The sequence below is a fragment of the Rhinolophus hipposideros genome (assembly GCF_964194185.1).
Source record: "Rhinolophus hipposideros genome assembly, chromosome: 15".
NCBI classification, from domain to species: domain Eukaryota; kingdom Metazoa; phylum Chordata; class Mammalia; order Chiroptera; family Rhinolophidae; genus Rhinolophus; species Rhinolophus hipposideros.
Genome location: NC_138061.1, coordinates 49,587,220 through 49,610,579, shown reverse-complemented (window position 1 = coordinate 49,610,579; position 23,360 = coordinate 49,587,220). Strand labels below are relative to the sequence as shown.

General features: G+C 52.4%; 1 protein-coding gene across 2 annotated transcripts in view; it reads right to left on the bottom strand.

Moving 5' to 3' along the window:
* The window catches only part of CDH23 (cadherin related 23), a 389,598-nt gene that overhangs the window by 7,571 nt on the left and 358,667 nt on the right, over positions 1-23,360 (bottom strand). The window contains exons 40-55 of one of the 2 annotated variants that reach the window (XM_081074073.1): positions 19,093-19,226; positions 18,318-18,527; positions 17,635-17,742; positions 16,307-16,409; positions 14,822-14,947; positions 13,868-14,071; positions 11,792-12,250; positions 8,276-8,392; positions 6,932-7,156; positions 6,082-6,251; positions 5,721-5,858; positions 4,641-4,760; positions 3,097-3,274; positions 2,770-2,981; positions 655-846; positions 370-483 (exon numbers count right to left, since the gene is read on the bottom strand). In XM_081074073.1, coding sequence (XP_080930199.1) covers positions 370-483; positions 655-846; positions 2,770-2,981; positions 3,097-3,274; positions 4,641-4,760; positions 5,721-5,858; positions 6,082-6,251; positions 6,932-7,156; positions 8,276-8,392; positions 11,792-12,250; positions 13,868-14,071; positions 14,822-14,947; positions 16,307-16,409; positions 17,635-17,742; positions 18,318-18,527; positions 19,093-19,226 — 2,810 coding nt within the window. The remainder of the gene's footprint in view (positions 1-369; positions 484-654; positions 847-2,769; positions 2,982-3,096; positions 3,275-4,640; positions 4,761-5,720; positions 5,859-6,081; positions 6,252-6,931; positions 7,157-8,275; positions 8,393-11,791; positions 12,251-13,867; positions 14,072-14,821; positions 14,948-16,306; positions 16,410-17,634; positions 17,743-18,317; positions 18,528-19,092; positions 19,227-23,360) is intronic. The other variant, XM_081074072.1, reaches the window with a different exon arrangement.

Sequence of the window (23,360 nt, the reverse complement as noted above, 5' to 3'; positions counted from 1 at the left end):
CTCCAGGGAACATATCCCATGTGCACACAAGAAGGAAAACCAAGTCAGAGAGCCCGAGTCCACACAAGGGGCTCAGCCCCAGCTCAATAAAGCAAAGCTGATTTTCAGGCTTCCTGGGTACAATGTGCAATCAGAAGAATGTCAGCTCCAGGAGGCAGGCATTTTTGTCTGCTTTTTAAATTGCTGTGTAGTGCCTTGAAATAGTAGCTGCTCAATAAATATTTGTTCTGTGACGTGTATTCAGGTTTCTGTGTGCAACCATGTGTGTATATTGTAAAGGGTGCACAGGGGAGTATGTGCACATGTGCGCTTGCAGCCAGGGAGTCCCTGTGTGGGCATGACTGGTGCAGGGGATGGGTGAGAGCTCACTGGAGGTCTCACGAAGAGGGGCTCGTTGTCGTCGATGTCGTCCAGGACCACCAGCATTGGCTGCATAGTTTCATATGGCACTGGCTGACCCAGGTCGCTGGCCACCAGGATGAGCTGGAGGAGGAGGAGCACAGTCAGAGGAGGAGACAGAGGGCCCCAGGTGGGCACTCCCCAGGGGCCAGGTCCCCACCCTCCAAGACATTCTAGGTGGCAAGGTGCTGGCCCAGCGCCCAGAGGAAAGCCCCACCCTCGGCCCCGCCCCCACGCCAGGCCCCGCCCTCTTACACTGTACACCGCCTGCTTCTCACGGTCCAAGCGCAGCGCTGTCTGGATGAGGCCGCTGATGGGGTCGATGGTGAAGTACTCCCAGTCACGATTGCCCGTGGACTTCAGGAAGCTGTAGCGCACGGCCCCATTAAGGCCCTCGTCCTGGTCTGTGGCATAGACCTCGTACACGTTGGAGCGCAGCGGGATCTCCTATGGGGCGTGGGAGCATGGGAGGGAGGTTCCTGGGGCATCTGAGAGAATCCCAGCACCCAGGCTCCACGGAGCTCTGGTTCCTTCTCCTTCTGCATCAGAATGTCCTTGCCACCTTTCAGCATCCTTAGGAGACATCTGCCCGCTTGGCTGGACTCTCCTGGAGTCTGAACATCTGCTAGAACATGCCCTCTGCCCACTCCTGCTAAGGCCACTGCCCACTGATGGCCCAGCCTGGGATCCACCATGCTTCAAACTCTCAGGGTGACCGCCCTTCCAGGGCCTACCCTCATCCCGCACACCCCATTGTATGCTGAGGTTTAGAAGACGGAAGGGGGATCAAAAAGCTAGGCCACAGCCACCCTCTGGTCCCGGGTCTGTCTTGCTCTCTGCTACCGCAATCACGGGATCGGGGGACAGGCAGGTAGGGTGACGTGGTGAATATAGACTGGACACCTGGGTCCCAGTCTGTTGCTAATTACACCATGTGACCTGGACACGCCAATCACCTCTGTGAGCCCCAGTCTCCCGAATCCCTTGAATTAAGTATAAAAATCTACTTGACATCACACACTGACCCATGACAAGGCTGCCTAGGACACAAGAAAAAGAGCAAGTTTCTTTGCTTTTAGTTGAAAAATGACCAGCTCAGCATGGTTTCACTGTTAATCTCATTGATCATGACAATCAGAGACTGAATGGCAGTTACAGCTAATTAATAGAAAGTGAGATGACAAATAGGTAATTACTTAACAAATGCTGGTTGTTTGGGAGACATGACTCTTTCAAAATAAGGAGCCCTTGAAGGGAAAAAATAAGTGGGGCCTTTGGTGTGGAAAAGCACTAGATTATTATGAACTCATACCCTGCCTCATTCCACAGAGAGGATTTGAGGCAGCTTACAAGAAAGTATAAATTATAATAAGAGTGAACAAGTTAAAAAAATCAGGGTAAAGAAAAGAAATGGTTGGCAGGAAAATGGGAACTAAGGGATAGGAAGCAAGGTGTGTGTGCTAAGACCCTGGAGGGCCACCCAAGGTGGGCTGACCACTCTGAGCTCCCCAGTGGGCAAAGCGAAGAGGACCACTGAATCATGACAGTAGACACAGGTAAAAGCAAATCAGAGGGTAAAAATAAAAAGCACAGTGTTTCCCAGAGCTCAACCCTGGCAGAAATTTCTCCTGTGGGATCTCAAAGAGGACATAGAGTGACCACAAGGACTTACTGCTGACATTCTGAGATGCGGAGACATGCTAAAGTTTGGGGAGCAAAGACCAAGTGGGAAACGCCTTGACTGTACCACCAAGGAGCACTTTGGGCCTGGATGCCGAGAGGAAGAAGGGGAAGGGTAGGAGGCGAGGAGGACTTCCCCATCTTTACGTGGCCATTTAGAGCAAAGAATGAAGGAAGAATTGGAGAGGTTCCAGGAGCTCAGCCACTTCCCCTTGTTTCTTATTTTGATGCCCATGCTCAACAACCAGGCTGTCCTCACTTGGGTATCAGCTGGAGCAACAGACAGACGGAAGGGGCACGTATGTTTATTTTGAGACAAGTATGGGGGAAGTGGGTTTCTGGGGAGACTGCCCTTGGAAGACATCTAAGAGCAAGAGATGGAACATCTACTTTTATTAGTCCCATTTTGCAGATGAAAAACCAAACTCAGAGAAGTCACTTGCTCAAGGTAATTAGGTAAGTGGTAGACTTGAACCCAAGACCTTTTGCTGACACAGCCCATGTTACTAAGCACTGTTCAGTGCTGCCCTGTGTGGCACTGAGCAAGTCTGTTCCCTATGCTGGTCTCAGTTTCCCCATCTCCACAGTGGGGTCCCTGTCCCTCTCTTGGGCATGGCTGTAGGATGGAGAAGTGGGCTGGGTGCTGGGGGCGGGCGTTGCTGGGCAGGAGGCCCCGCGCGGCAGCAGTACCTCTTTGATGTGGAGGACGGTGCCGTTGGGCGGCCGCACGAACACGGGGCGGTTGTCATTGACATCGATGACCTCCACCAGGAGCATGGTCGTGCCCCAGAGTGGGGGCTCTCCGCCATCTGTGGCCACCACGGTCAGGTTGAATCTCTCGTAGGAATGCAGGGGCCGCTTTGTTGTCACCAGGCCTGAATCCTTGTCCACGTGGAAGGCCTCTGGCAGGCAGGAGGGGCAGGAGGGCAGGGCATGGGTCTGGCTGAACCATCCTCCCATGGCAGCCTGTCCCCTCCACCCCCCCAAGGCATCATGAGTGGGGAGCAGGCTACGTACCCATGCCAGGGCCCTCCAGGGAGTAGGCCAGCTCCGCATTCGAGCCCTCGTCCTGGTCGGTGGCCATCATGGTGAAGACAGAGGTGCCCGCCGGCTCATTCTCATACACGCTCGTGCTGTACTGGGGCTTGGAGAACTGTGGCCGGCAGTCGTTGACGTCCAGCACCTGGATCACCACCTGCGGGGGGGTTGAGGTCAAAATGTCAGGCGCATACTGGGAGCTACATCAGGTGACCGTCACATGCAAGTAAGAAGAGGGGGACAGTGCCCACTGTTGGCATCTGACCGCAAACGATGTATTTAACCCCCTGCGCCTCAGTTTCCTTAATTGTACAAACGGGACAATATATATATCTCGGGCTTGTGAGGCACCACGGGATGGTGTATGCTAGGTTGCGATCCTACGTGCGCATACGTGGCCTAGGAGACGCTCAGCAGCTGGTACTGTGATTAACAGGCACGCTGTGAGGACTCGGGAGCAGGAAGCCTCCCGCCCACCTCCTACTCTCCCTTTGCTCCTTCCTTCAGCGGTCCCATACGTCTCTGGCTAATCTCCGGACCTTAATGCTGGATGGCGATTCCCCCACCCCCAAAGGCCCCCTCTTCACTGGGATTTGTGTCTGGTCTGGGACTTGGCTCTCTCTGCTGACCCCACAGCACAGGGCAGGTCCCGTGGACACACCAGGCCAGAGGCCTTCTTTTCCTCAGGCTGCTGTGGCCCAGCCTGACTGCATCCTTTTCATAGCAGTGATCTGAAGAGCCCCTTTCGGCGCACAAAGCACTTTACACCCCCAACCTCTCCATCTCCCGGACTCACCACCGCCCTGGGAAGGAGGCGACCTTAGTCTTCTGACTCCAAATACAGTGCCTTTCCCTGCACAGCACACGGCTGTGTGACAGGCACAGGACTCAGATGTGTATGAGTGGTCCCAACCAGCTTCTCACCCCCTTACCCAAGAGAGTTTGTTTTGGATGGTTGGGGGAGGACTGGAAGAACTGAATGCAGAAAGACATGACCAGACAAGGCAGAAAGAAAGGAGAAGAAAGAAAGAGACAGCAAAGCCTCGAGGAGCGGGACTTTGGATAGAAGTGGGGTAGAGCTTACAAGCTGTGATACTGGTCCCCGAGCAACTTGTGTGGACACTAGAACTGCACTGGGAACGGGGTTGTGAATTTGATCCCTCATTAATGTTCTTTAAGAAACATAAGATAATTGTTTTATAATTATGTTTGGTTGCTGGACTGTTTCTTTCAGTGGGACACCATGGAGACACTGGGCTATATGGAACCCCAGGCTTTATTTGGGTTACCCCCAAGTATGTTTAGCTGCATTAGCAGGGGTTTGGCACAAGAGATTTCTGCCCATCTCCTTAAGCCGCAGCCATTGTGACCCACCCAGTTAAGCTCCTGCCTTCTCCTTCCTGCCACCATGTCGCTGAGGGGGCCAGGTGGCTCTGCTCCTGCTCTGCATTCTCTCAAGGATTGGCTTACTGCCTCTACAACCCCAATCCTTAGTGGCCCTGGCCCAGACTTGTGCCTCTCACCTGCACTGAATTTTCTCGACGGTTGCTGGCTATATCCCCAGGGTTGTCTTTGGCCAACGCAGTCAGGATATAGTGGGCCTTCTCCTCCCGGTCCAGAGACGACAGCACGTAGATGTCACCCTAGTAGAAGGAGGGAGGACTCAGGGTCGTCATCAATTCAGCAGATATTTATTGAGCACCTACTATGTGCCAGATACTGTTCTGGGCTCTAGAGATACAGCACTGAATGGAAGAGACAACAGCCCCTGCCTCCACAGAGCTTTCATTCTAGTGGCTCTTCTTGCCCTCACTACCCCAGTCCACCTGGAGATGGGATGAACAGCCCAGGCTGATGCTCGCTTCCTGGCCAGGTACACAGTAGTACTCTATAAATATTTGCTATTTATAGTGCCAGGCCAGGGGCATGGCTGATTGTTCACACCAGGCAGGAAGGAGAGAACACTGCTGAGAGGGCAGAATGCAGGGGGATGTGGGCAGGGGGAGGGAAAGTCCAGTTCCAGCCCAGCAACCGGGGAAGACGGTGGCTGACTGACCTCCCCCAGGCCACAGGGCTCTCTCTATACTGAAACAGCAGCTTCTAGCCAATTTGCAGACATTTGAAATCATCACTCATCTTTCCTCTTGAGTTTCTGCTCTCCCACTAGTCATGGGAGCATGGGGGCGTGTACTGAGCATAGGGCCACATGTACAGGAGATGCTCAAACACTGTGCCCACTTTCTGCCTGTGTCTCTCTTTCGACAGTTTCAAAAAGCAGTCATAAGGACTTGAATCGCGTTTTCTAGTCTCCTGGGAACACATCTCAGAAGTTTGTGTCCCACAAAGGGCTAGTTCCGAAAGCCTTTGGCCAATTCCTTTCACATCTGCTGGACAGAAAGGCCACAGTCTGCAGGACGTTTGGCACTTGGAGAACAGGGCTGGCGGACTTGGCTACAAACCTCTGAGGCACCACATGTGCAGGTGGCAGGACCCAGAAGTGGGGGGATGACTGCAATCCTTTTGGTGGCTTCCCAGCCTATGATGCTCTGGACCCTCCTCACTCTCCACTCCCCAAACCCACGTGCCCTCCAGTGCCCGCTTACCGTCGTGGGGTTGATGGCAAACTTGCCCTCTCCATTCCCGAGGCCATACTCAATGACTGCAAAGTTGCCCGAGTCAGCGTCAGTCGCGGTGACCCTCAGAATGATGGTACCGACGGGCACATCCTCAAAGACGGCTTCCTGATGCCCAGTGGGCAGGGAGAGAGAGTAGGCTCACGTCGGGCCTGGAGTCCAGGCCCCTGCCCTAGGAACTCATGGAGGCAGACGACCAGGGGCATCAAGCTGCTCGTGGGGTGGTCCCTCCCGTGAGGCTCAGAAGCTTGCAGGGTGGTAGTGGAGGACGCCCAAAGGCCCCGAGCAATGGGCACAGGTCCTGGACCCAACTACGGTCCTGGCCACCCACCTGGTAGGAAGGCTGGTCGAAGATGGGGTTGTTGTCATTGACGTCCACAATCTCCAGGTAGACGGGGATCTCAGCGGCCCGCGGTGGGGACCCATTGTCCGAGGCCCTCACGGTGAAGTTGAGCCAGTGCACTTCCTCATAGTCCACTGTCCGGTTGGCAATGACCTTCCCTAAAACACAGAGGCCCCCAGGGCCATTTTGGCCACTCCTCACTCATGGCAGCTCTCGTGAAGAGAAGGATTGGGAGTTCTGAGGGGCAGGTGTGATCCCTTGGGTGATCCCTTGGCCCATGGCTGAGGGCAGCTGGCATGCGGCTATTCTCCTACGGGAGGGGTGCCAAAGGGGTGAACATCCACGTGCCCAGGGCCTACTCTGACGCACGTTCTCTTGGCTTTCTTGTTCCCTAAGTGATACTAAAACAGTCTGCCCTCCGTGTCTGCGGTTGCAATCCGCTGTTGGTTGAACCCATGGATGCAGAACTGTGGCTATGGATAGAAGGCCAACTATGGGACTTGAGCATCTGCACATTTTGGTATCTGCGGGCGACCTGAAACCAAGGGACGACGGGAGTGGAAGCTTGGGTGGCAGAGATGGTGCTGGAGTATTTCAGGTTTCCAGCAGAACTCAAAAGGGGCCTTTCATCCCAATATAGGACCAGGCCCTCTGTCCTTCCCTCTAGTTTGGGCATCTGGTAGTCACTAGAATGGCGGTCATATAGGCTCTGGCCCAGCCCACTGAGACGCCATGGTGTCGCCCCAGCTGGAGGGTGACAGTGGGCTGTGGTCCCTCTTAGAGGCTAAGCAGGCGTACACATACCCCTCAACCCTCCTCTGGCAGATTTCCTTCCTACCTGCTGAGGAGTCTTCCAGCTGGACATAGCCTGGGGGCATCGGGTCCAGCAAGGTGTAGGTGATGAGCCCATTGAGGCCTTTGTCAGGGTCCACGGCGGCCACAGCAATGAGCGTGGTGCCTGGGGTGGCCCCCTCCAGGACCCGCTCCGTGTAGTAGGTGATCCCAAAGGGCTTGAACTGGGGCGTGTTGTCATTGACGTCCAGGATGTTGACTGTCAGCTTAGCTGGGGTGAAGGCAGAGGGTGAGGGTCACGTGAGGGGCGCCGATATGGCTGCGCTCGGCCTTCCTAAGGCTCAGCCACGCCCGCAGAGAGGATGGAAGCCTCTCACAGCCCTCCTGGGATTCCTGAAGCCTGACCCAACCCTTGAGCAGTGGCATGGGACCCTTCCATCGGGGAAAGGGGCTTGGGTTCCACCAGCTGGCTGGGTAACCTTGGTGAAGCCCCTGGTCTTTATTGTGCCTCAGTTTCCTAACCTGTCCAGTGAGCTAGGACTAAGATGACCTTTAAGACCCTTCCCATGATTCAGCCTTCTGTCCCGTCTGAACCGTCCTGTCTGTATAACCAGCCTGGGCCCTTTGCTCTCTGAGTGTAGGACATGGGGGACACGACCAAGTGTGTGTTTCCTTCCTGAAAGCTTGGTCCTCTGGGCTATAAAGATAAGCAGACAATGTCTGCCGAGCCTATGACCACACCCCAGCAGTTGGCCTCGTGTCATGGCAGCGCTCACTGGAGGCCAGTCCATCCCTGTACCGCCCTCCCTGCTCCCCACTCTTGCCACACAAAATCCATGCCTTTGGCGGCCTCTCAGCTCATGCCTCAGGCTGCAGACCGGGTGGCCTGGGGAAGGCAGCATCCGTACCCTCTCTTCTCTGCGGTAGCGCCTGGGCACCCCAATGCAGTGTCTGTAGCTTTAAATCACCTTTCCTTGCACTTGCCTTCCTCTGGACTGACCCTGTGACTTCCTATCAGATCTGAGTTCCTGTCTTACATTCTAGTCGCGCCCTCGTTACCAGTTCTTACAACATATTCCGACCCAAGTCTCTGTAACCCATCCTTTTCTCAGTTCCCATACAGCCGCTAGCAAGCCTCCTTCCCACTCTGAGCTTTGGGGTTCATAAACACACACCATTCTGGGCTTCCGGATCCCTCCTTGCTGAGTTCTGCCTGACAACTGGGACACACAGCCCTTCTGAACCTCACTGTAGCTGCCCTGCCACCTCCCACGCCCCTCTGGGTCCTGCTGCTTCCTCCCTGGGGCCAGGCTGTGCCTGTTGCCGGCCTGTTCCCCAGCCTTGATCAACTCTGAGTATCTAATGGGAGATACCTGTGGGGGAACCTTACCATTTGGCATGCTGACAGCGCGCTCCGGTAGGTCACTGGCATTGTCAATCACTGAAAGAGTGACCTCATAGGTGGCGACCAGCTCCCGGTTCAGGGGGGACTTCACCATTACAGACCCTGTAAACCAGACCAGGTCAGGTTCAGGCCAAGGGGAGGCCAAATTCTGGGTCTCCCAGGGATGCTCCTGACCAACCCTCCCAATCCCCACGAGGGCAGTGGTCCCCAATGGACCCGGGACTAGCTGGTCTCATCTTTGGCGGGGATGAGACCACAGTCAGCTGCAAGCTGGGGCACATCGTTCTGCCCTGTCATTGCTTACTAGCTGGTGACCTTGGGCAAATTATTTAACCTCTCTGTACCTGCTTCCTCATTTTTCAAATAAGCATAATTACATACCTATTGCAGGGGCTCTTTTGAGGATTACAACACTTACATGAGTGTACAGGGCTTAGAACAGTGCTTGGCACATAGAAAGGACCATGTAATTGTTGAAAAATGCTTGTATTCCACAACAGTGTGAGTATACTGAACACTACTGCATAGCGCATTTAAAGATGGTTAACATGGTAAATTTTGTTCTATTTTTATCACAATTGAAAGAATGCTTGTGTTCTAGGGAGATCAAGTATAAAGGAAGGTCAAGGCCGCTAAAACTCTTTTGTGGGTTCCCCGGAGGGAACAATGGTGGAACAAGCTGGAGAGTCAGGACCACTCCTTTGTCTCCATACAGTGAAGCATAACATGGGCTGATGGTGGGAAAGGGACGCAGTCCTCCATAGTACTAGCAAGTTGTTTCCTTCTCTCCCACCCACTGCCTCCCAGAGCCCCCGCTTGCTCCCAACCACAGAGGAACCCTCCACACACTTGGAATTCGACGGGACAGATCTCGTTTGGCTGATCTCAAGGCCCATGTGTTGGGAGCTCTCTGCTTCCTGCCTGTTGGAGGGCCTGGTGGCTCCTGCTCCCACCATCCTCGGCCTAGGGTGAGACCTCCCCTCTCTCTTTCCAGCACCCCTGCAGGCACGCAGGCCTCTGGAATTGCCTTTCCCCTCAGCAGATCCCCCTGCTGGGCTTCTGTCCTCCTCGGGTCCCCAGCCGTGGGGAAGTCACTTACCCTGGGCTGCCTCCTCCTCCTTCTCCTCTTCCTACTCTCGCTCCCCGTCCCCGAGGCTGGGGAGCGAGGATGGGGAGAGGGTGGCTGCATTCAGTCTGCAAAGGCTGGGCCACAGCCTTGGCCGGGGCCCCATAGGATGGGAAGGGTGGTGGGGCTGCGGTGAGTATGGAGGAAGGCATGGGGTGAAGCAGAGTAGAGATGAGGTGGGAAGTGACAGAGAAACAGAGCTCAAACCTGTGGGCCTGCCAGCCGTGAGGAAAAGAGAAGAAGGTTAACATCAGTTATTTCAGGGTACAGAGGGGATGGAGTGGAACAGGGCGCAGGGGACAGTGGGGCGCAGTGCTGACCAGGGCAGGACGTTTGGGAGGGTGGCTGTGGAGCGAAAGAGGCAGAGGGGAAGGAGGCCAGGGAAGCAAGTGGGAGCCCAGGTGGCTAGGAGAGGAAGGGGGAGGGAAGGTGAGCCAGAAAGCGGGGGGAGAGCATGAGGAAGGGGGGCAGAGAAGACTCTGGAAAGAAAAATAGAGAGAAGAGTGTCAGTCGGAGGGAGGGAGAACAGAAAAGAGGAAAGTGGTAGAGGCACTAGTAATGTACAGTATAAAGGTGGGCCTGGGTGCAGAGCCCCTCTCCATGGTCCTAACCAACCACTGCAGCTGGAATTTTGCTAACCTGGGACATGGCTTAACCTACTTGACTTCTCCTAGTGCTCCTGGTTTTCCTGTCTTCTTTTTCCCTTTGGACCTCAGATGCAGATTGAGTTAATCATACTCTTTAGTTCATTGCACACGATGCTCATTGGCACCATTCTTGTTTTATGTATGTGTCTATTCCCTTTGATTCCCATACTCTTCGCCCCTTCCCTTCCCCTCTAGGGCAAACATTATAATGTACTGAAATGTATTTTTAAACTTTATTGATTTTCCTGAAAATCATGTATTGTTTTGTGTATATCTTCTATTTATGCAAATGGTATTATAATATATATATATATATCCCATCCTATTTCTTACTCTCTCAGTAAGTAAGTACTTACTTAAATGTCGCTCTGTGTGAGTCTAATCTGTTGCTTCTAACTGCTGCCTGGAATCCCATGTTGTGCACCCACAATATTTTTGTCGCCCATCTCCCCAGGGTGGGTGCCCATGTGGCCTGCAACTCCTACCACCAATAGCATTGCAGTGAACATCCTCAGAGAGTCTCATTACTGATCTGAGAATTGCTTTGGGACATGTACCCAGGAGCAGAATTGCTGGGACATGGGGTACGAGTGTACGTGGTGCTAGATTGCTGTCTGTCGCTGGACTTGGTCTAAACTCCTATAGTGGAGTGTGAGGGTTCTGATGTCCCCACATTGTGACCAATACTCAGTATTTCCCAGCGTCCTAATATCTGCTAACCACATTTAGAAAAATACCTTATTTCTGTTTTCCTATGCATTTCTCTAACAATGATTTTTAGCATTTTGCAACAGCCATGTTAGTTTTTCTGTCATTCCTCTAGGCCTTCCAAGAAGTATACCTGTAAGGTCCCATGTCCCTTCCCCAGCTCCCCAGAGACGTAAAAACACTGAATTTTTTGGAAAATGGTAAAATCATCAAAATTATAAGCTGCAGAAATCACAAAAGATAGGTCACAGTGCTCTGTGTTTTATGATAGTGTAAGAAGATCATTAATAAATAAATAAATACATACATACATACATAAATATACAGTGTTTTCCCAAATATAAGACCGGGTCTTATATTAAGGTTTGCTCTAAAAGATGCATTAGGGCTTATGCTCAGGGGATGTCATCCTGAAAAATCATGCTAGGGCTTATTTTACGGTTAGGTCTTATTTTCAGGGAAATGGTATAAATGTGTGTGTGTGTGTGTGTGTGTGTGTGTGTGTGTATGAGCATATATAAAACTTACAGATGATTTAAATGCCTAGTATACATATAAAGACAATGTTCAACCACCGAGTTATTAAAGAAATGGATATCAAAACAAGGTATGATTTTCCTAGAAAATTACAAACATAAAAACTTTATACTATTGAATTCTGGCAAGAGTGTGGTGAGATGGGCATTCTCATGCAATACTGGTGGACTGAGAGAATCAGAAAGAGAGGGAGGTGGTCAAGGGAGGAGGAAGAAGAGAAAAGAGGGTAGGAGCAAGGGGAGAGATGGAAAAGAGAAGGAAGGATGTGGCATCAATAGGAGAGAGGAGAGAGTCCACAGAGGAGCTGCTAAGGGAAAGGGAGGAGCCGAGAGGGAAGGAGGGAGGGAGGGAGAGAGAGAGAGAGAGAAAGACAGAGAGACAGAGAGAGAGAGAATACAAAGGAGGGAGGGTGGGGAAGGAGCAGAGAGCCGAGCCTGGGGCATGGAGCAGGACGAGGGCTGGGAGGCCAGCAGGCCCTTGTACCTGTATTGATATTCACAGCGAAGGCGTCCTCCTGGTTGGGTACCAGGCGGTCAGTATCATCCTTGGCCACGATGCTGATGATGTGGTACTCCAACTTTGGGTTGAGGTCCCGGTCGATGGCGGTGACGTTGGCAATGACAGTGCCTGGCTCAGCTGACTCAAGCACGCTCACTGTCTGGATGGGATTGATGAACTCAGGGCGGCAGTCATTTACGTCATCGATAAGGATAGTGATGATGGCCGTGCCCGAGAGAGGGACGGTGCCTCGGTCGGTGGCCACCACTGTCAGCCTGTAGGAATCCTGCTCCTCCCTGTCGATGGTGACATTGCCCACACGGATGACGCCAGTGACCGGGTGGATGAGGAAGCGATCCTGAGCCCCGGCTTCTATTCGGTAGACTAGCTCCCCGTTGAGACCACTGTCCTCATCTGTGGCTGTGACCTGAAGGATGGATAATCCTGGGGGCGGGGGTGGGGGGGATGGAGAGTAGCTGAGCACAGTGGCTCTTCTGAAAACATCACACCACATACATTTATTGGAGGTTCTCACCACAGCCTCGCCACAATCTTATCTTTTATACATTTTTCATGCTTGCAGTTTTGTAGGAAAACAGTATCTTATTGTACTGTACGTTGTTTAGTTGTGAAGTGAACAATTTGAAATAGTTTAATGATTCGTTGTGTCTTCTGCAAATTGTCTGCTTTTGTCCTTTGCCCAGTTTCTGTTAACTTACACAAATTATAGAATTATAATAACTTGTGACAAATGTCTTTTTTCCCATCAGACATCAAAGACCCATCAAAGGTGTTTGACTTTCGATATTGGTTGTAATTAGTTGATGTAAAGAAGTTTAAATTTTGTATGCACTGAAATATAAGTATTAATAACTTAATACTTTCCTTTTTTTTAAAGTTCTTGTGTTTTTTATATGCTTAAAACCTTGTTATCCCAAAGTCTGATCACCTAAGGCTTCTTCTTTCATTTTTTAATGTTCTCTACTCTTTTTGTATTTTTTTCTTTAGAATGTCTTTGGATTTCATTTTGGTGTCTGAAATGGGGAGAGAATCTACACTAAATATTAATAGTTTTGCACTCTAAATATTTTCACTACTGATTTCATTGTTTCCTTTATCGCATAATATTACTTATTTTCATTTACTCGTATCTATTTCTGGGCTACTTTGTCCCAGACTCTTGTGCTCATAGCTCATGGTTTGGTTTTTGTTTTTGAAAATCAGGCTTTTGAAATATCTTTGATGGGAAAATGCTCAAAATTCAGTGTGTTACTAAGGGTACAAAATAGTTCAGAATGTACAAAAGTTAGTATTTTGTAATAGACTACCTCACAGAAAAATAACTAAATGGAATTACAGAAATATTATTATACTATTTGTTCTGGGTGATATGAAGGCCTTTTTATAGACTTCCCTTACATCAAAATTTACTACAATGAATATATACTACATTGCATTTGTATTCAGGTTACAATATGAAAAACAAGCTTCATTAAAAAAATAATCAGAACATATACAAGAAGAGCTTTGCAAGCAGTCTTGGGGAGAATTAAAGAGAAAATAAAGGAAGGCACCAACTGTGATAATAAATAATAGTAATCACATTTATCACTGATTGGCTGATATTCACGTGGTTTGAAATACTGTAGTTTTGTAATATGCTTTAATAGCTGGTAAGGCAAATTTGGCTTTATTATGTTTATTTTTCAAGATGTTCTCATTCTTCTAGACCTTTAGAATCAAAATTACCCCCAAATCTTATTTGATTTTGATGGGAGTCACATTGAATCTATTTTGATTTGAAAACAGTCAGTCTTTCCATCCAGGAACATGGGTGGAACATATCTTAATACTCTTGTTTTACAGACAAGTCCCTGTGGATCAGAGAAGAGAAGTGAGGAGAGACCTGGGTCTCCTGCTTCTCCCTCCAGGGCTCTCTCCACTCACTCTGCTGCCTAACCTTCTCTCAACGGGAGGAGACTTCTGCCTCCAGTCTGTGAGGCTCCAAACCCCACCGACCACCGAGCTCCTGCCTGGAGCCAGGGGCTGCGCCCTGCTCACCTGGCGGGCAGTTTTCCAGCAGGTGGATGGTGAGGGCAGCAGGGTTGAAAGTGGGCCAGTTGTCATTGTCATCCAAGATGGTGATTATCAGGTCGGCAGTGTCGTTGAGCAGCCCAATGTCCTCAGCCAGCAGCAGCAGCTCCAGGATGGGAGGTGAGAAGGCTTCTCGGTCAATGACAACACCTGACCTCACCGTCACCACGCCTGACATCCGGCACCACCAGCCGGGGAGATGTGAAGGAAAAGGGGTACAGTGGGGAAACAGGGTAAGCGCCAACCAGGAGGGGACAGAGAAAGACCGGGGCATGATATGGGAAAGAGATGAAAGAGGAGCAGAGAAAGCAACAAATGACTTTCTTCCCCAAAGTCTCAACAGCCAGCGTTTAAGGTGGTCCCCTAATGGCCAGTCTCTTGGGATTGTCCCCTCCCCAGGAGTCCTCTGCAGTTCTCCAGAGTCCTGCCTGAAATGAGTGACCCAGGGTGGAGGATTAACTTGCTCTATTGAGAGAGGTGACAGGATAGCCCTCCTTGTAGTCACCTGTCACCAAATTGACCAACTGTCTAAGAACAGACTGATGTGACAAGGTCTCTGGAGAGCTTTGGGTCTGATGTGGGGCTACATCTTTGGCTGCTTCTGGCTGACTAGAGGCCTGAGTCTCTGGTCATGGGGTGATGGAGAGCGTGGGATGGGGGCTGTCCGTCTAGGCTTCAAGTTTATGCCCTAGCAGGGCCCTGTGCTGTCCCCACGCCTGCTCCTGGGCCCTCCCACCTGGCCCGCAGGTGGCCTAATCCAGCTGCGAGGTGGGGGCTGTGAGGAATGGGGTCTCCACCGAGAGCCCAGATCTCACGCTGATAAGGGAGGGCCTAGACCTCGCAGTGGGTTCACCCCCAGCACAGCTGGGCGGCATGGAGCCCGGCTGGGAGTGTTGGGGGGCGGGGCTGCGCAAGCCTCACCGGTACTGTTGTCGATGTCGAAGAGGCCACTTTGGGCACCCAGCAGCTGGTACGTCACCACGGCGTAGATGTCCAGGTCTGCATCCAGCGCCAGGATGGGCCCATTGAGCACCGTGATGGGGGTCCCTGGGCCAGGGGGACAGGGGTCACTGCAGGGCTGACCTGGCCCCCGCCCCCCGCCCCACCCCCTTCCCGGTGAGGCATGGCTGATTGACAATGGATGAGAGGGTGGGAAGTGAGGTGGACGGGATGGGGAGGCCCTGGGCCAGGCTGCAGCAGCCTTGGCAGACTGACGCAGACGCCTGGGGAGCGGCCTCAAAGCCCTGCTGGGGAGAAAACACAACAGTGGTGAGCAAGCCCCTTTGGCCCGCCTGCAGCACGCTGCCTTCCCAGCAGCCTTTGAGGCTGGCCACTCCGCCGGAGGGTCTGCGGTCTCCCTGACATCCCCTCCTGTGTGGGGGCCCTGTCTAGGTATGCACACCCCACCCAGTCTGTCCACATGTGTGTACATAACATTCATGTATACGGGTGTCGCCATACATGACTAGGAGTCCACATGTGTGTGAGGGACTCCGTGTTTACACGGCCACGACCCTGCACGTGGGAGCACTTGCAGGCCTGGGACTTCCCTGGTTGTACACCTGTAGGTTGTACACCTGCTTCTGCAGGTGGGCACATTTGCACACGGAGTACCCTGTATAGGCAGCCACGAGCCTATGTCTGTCTATGCACACGTGTAAGTCCACACGTGTACCCTGGCAAGAACAAGTACTGGCACCTGTGTGAGCATATACACAGGCAGGATTAAGAAACAAATTCGTGTAGGGGGACATCCAGCCAGAGACAGGGAGTATCTCAGCTCATCTCTTTCTGACTTTGAATCTAAGCTTGAGGGACTAGAGAGGCTGGAGGAAGAGTGAGGGGACCTCCCAGGGGGACAGTAAAGAAGAGATTCCATCTTTGGGAAGAGAGGTGAAAATAGTCAGTGCATGTGGTGGTGGGGGTGGGGGGGAAGAGCCCTGCTGGCCTAGCCAGAGCCCCTAGCCTCCCACCTCTGATTACAGATGTTTCCTGAGCTTCCAGAAGCCTCTAGGATACTCTGTGCTCCTGGGGTGGAGGGAGCAGGGAGGGGTGGGCTTCCTTCCTTCCTGGGTAGTCCTCATACTTAAATACCCCTCTTGCATGGCAGTGGGGCTGCTCTCAGATCACCTTAGGGACTAATGACCACTTCCAAACAGACATGTGGCCTCTTTGGTAGCCCCAAAGAGGCCTGGCAGCCTGGGCCCACGAGCCCCTCAGAGCTATGACCCTCCCTCTCCTCTATGGAGGGGCACCCGCTGGCTCTGTGTTCACCACATGGTGAGGCTGTCTCCCCCAGCCAGGCCTCAGCTGGGTCCCCATCGGGCATGATGGGGGTCCATAGGCCTCTGGTGCCCAAGTGGTGCCTGGTCGCAGCAGGTGTTCCCAGGGGGGCCCAGCACCTACCAGCAGGAGAGTTCTCCATCACCTCTGCATGGTAGGTGCTCTCAGTAAAGAGGGGGTGGTTGTCATTCTCATCCGCAAGAAAGATCAGCAGGAAGTCAAAGTCCTGTGGGAAGCATGATAGGAGGGCAGGTTGTAGGCCATATTTTAGCAAAGCACTCCAGTGGGAGGAGAGTTGGAAGGTGGGGTGGTCAGGGCACAGAAGCAGATGATTAAAAAGCCCACAGTAGGGATCCAGAGACCTGCGTTCAAGTATCTGCTGTGTTAGCAACTCACTGGGTGGCCTTGAGCAAATAATTTCCCTGATCTGGGCCTCAGTTTTCCAATCTGGCAAATGGGGATCTTAACTCCCTCACAGAGGTGTTGTGAAGTTCACAGCACACTATTTCCACTGCAGAGGTGAGGAAACCAAGGCCTAGAGGGGGTGACCATTCAAAGCAGCACAGCAAGATGGTGGTAGAGTGGGGACTAGCCACCCCACCACTCAGTGCTGCTGCTTCCCAGGGTGACCCAGTCCCTCTGAAAGCACAGGCAGAGGAGGGGGAATGAGAGCAGGAGAGAAAAGAGGGAGGTAGGAAGTGACAGGATGGAAGGAGAGGAGCACAGGATGAGAGACCAGAGCTTATGAGTCCCTCCAGACTAAAGTCTCCTCGGCCTATACACATGGGGAAACTGAGGACTGGGGAGGGCAGTGCCTTGGCTGAGCTATGCAGCTAGTCAGAGGCAGAGCTGAGATGAGCCAGACAAAACAACTCTTGGCCAGGGCCCTGCCCCAGACCTCCTGGGCTGGGAAGGACAGGCTGACCCCTACCCCCAAAGGGACCGTTTGCTTGCAACACCTACCTCCTCTTAATAAAGAGAAACAACTTCTTTGGCTTTTGAGGGGAAAGCCACCCTTTGGGGAAAATGCAACCCTTTCAGAACCCCAGACGTGTGTTTGTGAATGCCTGCAGGCTGTATGCACACACAGTGCTGTATGCACAAGTGCCAGTGGTTGGAGGAGGAAAGACGATAGCTGAGGTCACTGAGTGTTTGCCATGTGCCAGGCACTGTGCTGAGGATTTTACGGATATTAACTCCTTCGAGTCCTCTTCACAACTTTGGGGTAGGTGTGATCTTCACTTTGCAGAAGAGAAAGAAAATGGAGGCTGAGAGACATTGACTGGCCAAAGCCACACTCCCACGGCCAGACAGAACTGATATTTGAACCCAGCACTTGCTCACTCCAAGGCGTCTGCATCTAACTACCAGGCCAAGGTGCCAGTGTGTCTCTAGCATCCAGCTCTGCTTCCTTCCCACCCCACCCCATACCCCATGCCCTCCAGCCTTACCCTCCTGGCTATCCGTGGGTTCTCTGGGTTGTCCTTCACGGAAATGGTCAGCTTGTACTCTGGGATCCGCTCGCGGTCCAGGGGTCGGTTCACGGTGACAATCCCTGTCTGGGATGGGGAGGGCTGGTGAGCTGAGCAGTGACCTATTCCCCACTGTTGGCCCTGGCCCGTAGATGCTCAACTGCTCTGCCTGCAGCTGTAAGAGTGGCTGTGAATTCCCTCCCTAAATCACCAAAGATATGGCCTAGAAGGCCAAACTGGGCTGGCGGCATCTTCCCAGGTCTAGAGTGACACACAGATGCCCAGGTCTTGCTGCCTCCAGGGTATGGGTTCTCTGAGAACCCCCTGGTGCCAGCAGCTGGTAACACTCCAAGAGGCCAAGTGAGTACTTCCGGGGGTGTCTTGGTTCAAACCAAGTGGTACTGAGGCCCAGTACCCACGTGGGTACTGGCCCCATTTCTGCACATGACAAGCCTTGGGGGTGACAGGGATCCCTGAGATGGCTCAGCCAGGAATCCCAGATTCCATGCTTCCCACAGAGACTCCAAGTCCCAGTGGAGGGAGGAGGCTTAAGGAGGAAACGGAACCAGAAGGAGCTCAGACAGCAGGATGAAGCCTCGAGAGCAGGGTCCTCTTGTTCAGGAAAAAGCCTAAGGCCTCCCTTGGGTCTGTCCCGACCCTACCGTGGCATTGATGGCGAAGGCCCGCTCCCGGTTGCCTGCGGTGATGTTGAAGGTGAGGAGGGCATTGCACCCGCTGTCAGCGTCGCTGGCCAGAATGTGGGCGACGAAGGTGGAGACAGGGGTGTTCTCACTGATGGTCACGTTCATGGGCAGGTTGAGCAGCACGGGGTCGTTGTCGTTGATGTCCAGCACCCGAATCCCGACCAGCATCTGCGGCACGTGGGGAGGGGAGGACACACGGGTGAGTGGGGAGGCGCAGGAGAGAGAGGAGGAAGGAGAAGTGAGGTAGCCGAGGAGGAGGCGATGGGTGAGGTGGGCAGGAGCGCAAAGTGGTGGCAATTGAGGAGGAAGGTGCAGTGGGTCACGGAGAAGAAACAGGAAGGAGAAGTAAACGGTAATGGAAAAGGTAACGGGATGCACATGAGGACAGGAGGAAAGCAGGAGAGGTAGAGAGGCTGAGGCGAGGCCGAGGCGAGCTGGAAATGGCAGTGACAAGGGCAGAGGCCTGCGGAAGGCCTTCTGACCAGGCAGTGTCCCCAGCCAGTGGCTGTGGGGCACGGCTCTGAGGGGGCATGGCTGCCAGGCCCAGGTCCAGGCTCTGTGGGTGAGCCCCACAGAGCCACTCGCAAGTCTGTCAGTGGCCCTGCGCGTCGGGACTGGCTCCAGAGCAGGGTGTGGTCTGTCTGGGCACGAGGGTGGCAGTGTTTACAGGAGTCTCTGTGGAGAGCTCAAGGGGCAGCAGATAAAACCAGGAGAATGGGGTCCCCAGACTCACCGTGGAGCTGAGTGGGGGCACCCCCCTGTCGCGGGCGCAGATGGTCAGGTTATAGAAGGCAATGGTTTCCCGGTCCAGCTCCACATCCTTTCGGACGCGCAGCACACCTTCCACAGGAGAGATCAAAAACTCCCCTGGTGCCACCCAGGAGAGGCCAGAGTTAGGTGAGAATGGCCAGGAGTGATGGGGAGCCCAGGCCTCTCCCACTCCCTCTAGCAAGCCGTAATCGGCAGGGGTGGGGGGACAGTCCTCCAGTGCACCCAGCTTCACATCCTCATGGGACCTGCCACGGGCAGGTAGGGTAGGAAGGAGGGGTACAGATGACTGCTGGGGTGCAGGTCGCCCTGGGCCCACTCATGCCCTGATGTGCCTGAGATGCCAGGCCAGTTTCTTTCCCTGGCCTGTGGTCAGGCGAGGGGCTGACACTGGGTAAGACACTGGGTAAGACTGTATCCTTCAGTAAAGCTGCAGGATACAAAATCAATATACGAAAATGTTGCGTTTCTATACACTAGTGATGAGCTATCAGAAAGAGAAATTAAATAAAGGCCTGGTCCCCCTCCCCAATAAAAATCTTTAAAAAAAAAAAGAAAGAGAAATTAAGAAAACAGCCCCATTTTTAATTGCATCAAAAAATACCTATGAATAAACATAACCAAGGTGAAAGACCTGCACACTGAAAACTATAAGACATTAATGAAAGAAAGTGAACACACAAATAAATGAAAAGATATGCTGTGCTCATGGATTAGAAGAATTAGTATTGTTAAAATGTCCACACTACCCAAAGCAATCTACGGGTTCAATGCAATTCGTATCAAAATTCCAAAGGCATTTTTCACAGAAATAAAACAAACAGTCCTAAAATTTGTTTGGAACAACAGAAAAACCCAAATAGCCAAAGCAATCTTGAGAAAGAAGAACAAAGCTGTAGGCTTCACAGCCCGATTTAAAACTATATTACAAAGCTATAGTAATCAAAACAGTATGGTTTTGGCATAAAAACAGACATAGATCAACAGAACTAAATAGAGAGCCCAGAAATAAATCCACACATACTATGGTCAATTAATTTACAACAAAGGAGTCAAGAACATATAATGAAGAAAGGACAGTCTCTTCAATAAATGGTGTTGGGAAAACTGGACAACCACATGCGAAAGAATGAAACTGGACCATTATCTGACACCATATACAAAAATTAACTCAGAATGGATTAAGGAATTGAATGTAAGAGCTGAAGTCATAAAACTCCTAGAAGAAAACATAGGCGGTTAAGCAACTTGACATTGGTTGATGAGATTTTGGATTTGACAGCAAAAGTAAAGGCAAAAATAAACAAGTGGGACTACATCAGAATAAAAAGCTTCTGCACAGCAAAGGAAGCCATGAGCAAAATAAAAAGGCAACCTACTGAATGAGAGAAAATATTTGTAAACCATACATCTTAGAAAGGGTTAATATCTAAAATATATAAAGAAATTACCAATACAATAGCAAAAACAAACGGAAAATGAAACAGGCGTCCACAGAAAGGTCTTGTCTCCACTTCCCCCAGCAAGTTAAGCACAGACCAGGATTCCAACCCAGACCTCTGGGTCTCAGCCCATTGCACCCATGGGACTTGTGGTCTTCCCAGACACCACCACTCAGAGCAGGAGCGGGAGGGAGGGGTGGAACAGGGAGGGGGTAGAGGAGAAGAGCGGAGGGGCGAGAAGCCTGGGGGGTTAGTGGGAGTCCAGTTGGATAGGAGAAGAAAGGGGAGGGAAGGTGAATCATAGAGGTGGGGAGAGCTGGGCACAGGAACTGGGAAAAGGAAGATAGTTACTTCCTTTACTTTCCCTTTTGACACCTGGGGGGAAAGGCCCAGAATAGGGCTCTGACTGCTCAGGAACACACAACACACGAGGACGCAACAAGCACAGAGGCCCAAGCTCCCCAAAAACATTTCTCCGCCTGCCCCTTCACATCCTACGTCAGCATTCTCTGCCCCCAGCTCCTGCTGCTCTGATTGATAAAAACAGCCTCTATGAGGCCCACCTGCAGCTGGGATTTCCCACCAGCAGCCCTGCAGGCTGTAGGATTTCCTGAGCCTGACACTCCAAGGTCTCCGAAGAACTGGGGATTCCCTTTCTAGGGGTTTCCCAGCCCTGTCTTAGTCCCCGGCCATGTGAAAGCTGATGGCTCCTGCCCTCTCTCCAAAGCCAGCCAGCCCTTTGAAAGGAGGAAGGGAAGAGGTTCTGAAGGCTCAGGGGAGCAGGCCTGAGGCTCTAGGCCTGGGCTCAGGCTAGACCTCTACAAGGTCAGCTTGATGGGGGACGTGAATAGGCTCAAGGGCCCCAGCTGCAAATTATCCTTAGCAGCTTGCCTCGGGACCTGAACTTCCTACCACTCCACTTCTGGAGATAGGGGGCTTTCCAGCCAGTCATATCCAGGTCTGCCTCCTGAGTTCACTGCTCTGTGCCCTTGGGCATGTTACTGAGCCTTGCCTTGATGTTCTCATCTGAAAAATGAGCTAATAAAGACGTGCCACCTCAGGGCTGTGCCGGTGCTGGACAAGGCCCATTCCACCTGCGTGTGCCAGATCCATGGTGGCTCTTGGTATCTGTCATGCGGGGACTCAGCTCCCGCTTCCCACATAAGAATGCAGGATATGGTGAGGCCAAAAAGGAACAACAACAGAGCCATAGATAGGGGAGTTCATTCCACTATATTCTCAATGGTGGCTGGTCGAAACACAAAAGCAAATATCCGCTAGTACCCTAACAAGGGGTCTTCCTGCACCCTAGTCTCCCTGGCAGGTGGGCAAGACACAGGAAGTAAGATCAACATGATCCACAAACCGCCACCGCTTCTCTGCCAACCAACCAACCCCCTTGCTAACTTCAATCTGCGCTTGCTAGCTCAGCCACGGAGTTATATTAGTGGCCAATGGCTAACTGGTTACAGCTGACGGCCAACTAGTCACAGCTGATGGCCATCTACTACCCGAGCCAGCACCTTTCCACGTGAGGCCGAGAGCCTGGAAACTGTTCTCTGGGACTCTGTCCCCACAATATCATTAGGGGCATCCGGAAAGGGAGCCCAGGCAGCCCTCTCAAAGAACTGGGGGGCTTTCAGGGAGGATGAAGATGTAAGAAAAGGGTCCAAGGGGCAGCTGAGAAGACTGAGGTTGGCAGGAGAGGCTCAAGCAGACGTGGCGTGTTTCCAAATTGTTTTCCTCCTACACTTAGAGAGGCTTGCATGAGCCCATCATCCCAGACACCTCCACCGACAGGAGCACCCTCCAGGCTGAGGCTGCAGTGGTGGGAAGGTGGCCAGGCGCCCCTGAAGCTGAGTACCCTGGAGCGTGTCCCTTCACCTGTGGTGTGTCATTACACCAGCTCTCCACAGAAAACAGCATTTGTCATTTTTTCAAGTTACCCACATGGTGTCACTGAACCTGGAAGGGATATGGAAGGTGGATTTCGGGACCTCTGAGCCATTCCAGCACACCGTTAGTCATCGCTTATCTGTGCTGACACGGGGCAGTGCTGGGTGACCCTGAGTTTATCGTTGGGCTCTGACTGTCTGCTCTTCCTTCCTGCGGGGAGGGAGTCCCGGCAGGCTGGGTCAGCCCAGGAAAATCCCAGGGTTCTCTCAGTCCTTCAGCGATACCCCACAAGACCCCAAATCCCTACGGCAGACCCTGACCACAGCTGGACTTAACCCTAGGGGTTTTGCTCATGACTCCAAAGGCCCATGGCAAGGAGCAGTCTGCAGTTTGCTGGGACAGATGGGAGCCCTGCATCCCGAAGCTGGATGCAGAGAGAGCCCCTTATTGGGAGGGGGCTCAGGTGCCCACCGGCACCCACCTCTCAAACAGGCTTTGGCATCTTCCTGAACAGGAACAGGACTCCCAGGTAATTAGAAAACATCTGTGCTTGTGCAAGTAGCAGAGGAGAAAGACCCAGGAAGGCACAGTGCTTGGCCAGAGAGGAGACTTTTGGGACATGAAAGGGTGGCGGGTCAGGACAGAGTGACCACCGCAAGCTCTGGTCAGCGGGGGCTCCAGATCTGGTCCTATAGACTGGGTTTGTTTTTTAGCCCCTTAATTGCAGATTCACCCCAGGTTCTCAGTTCCAGCCTTGGACATCTCCCAAATACCTCTCTCCAGGCCAGACCTCTCTCCTAAACTCCTGGCTTGTCCATGAAACCCCGACCTGACCCCTCAAACCTCACCTCATCTTTCCTGCCACACCTGCTCCTTCCTCAGCCTTCCCATCAAT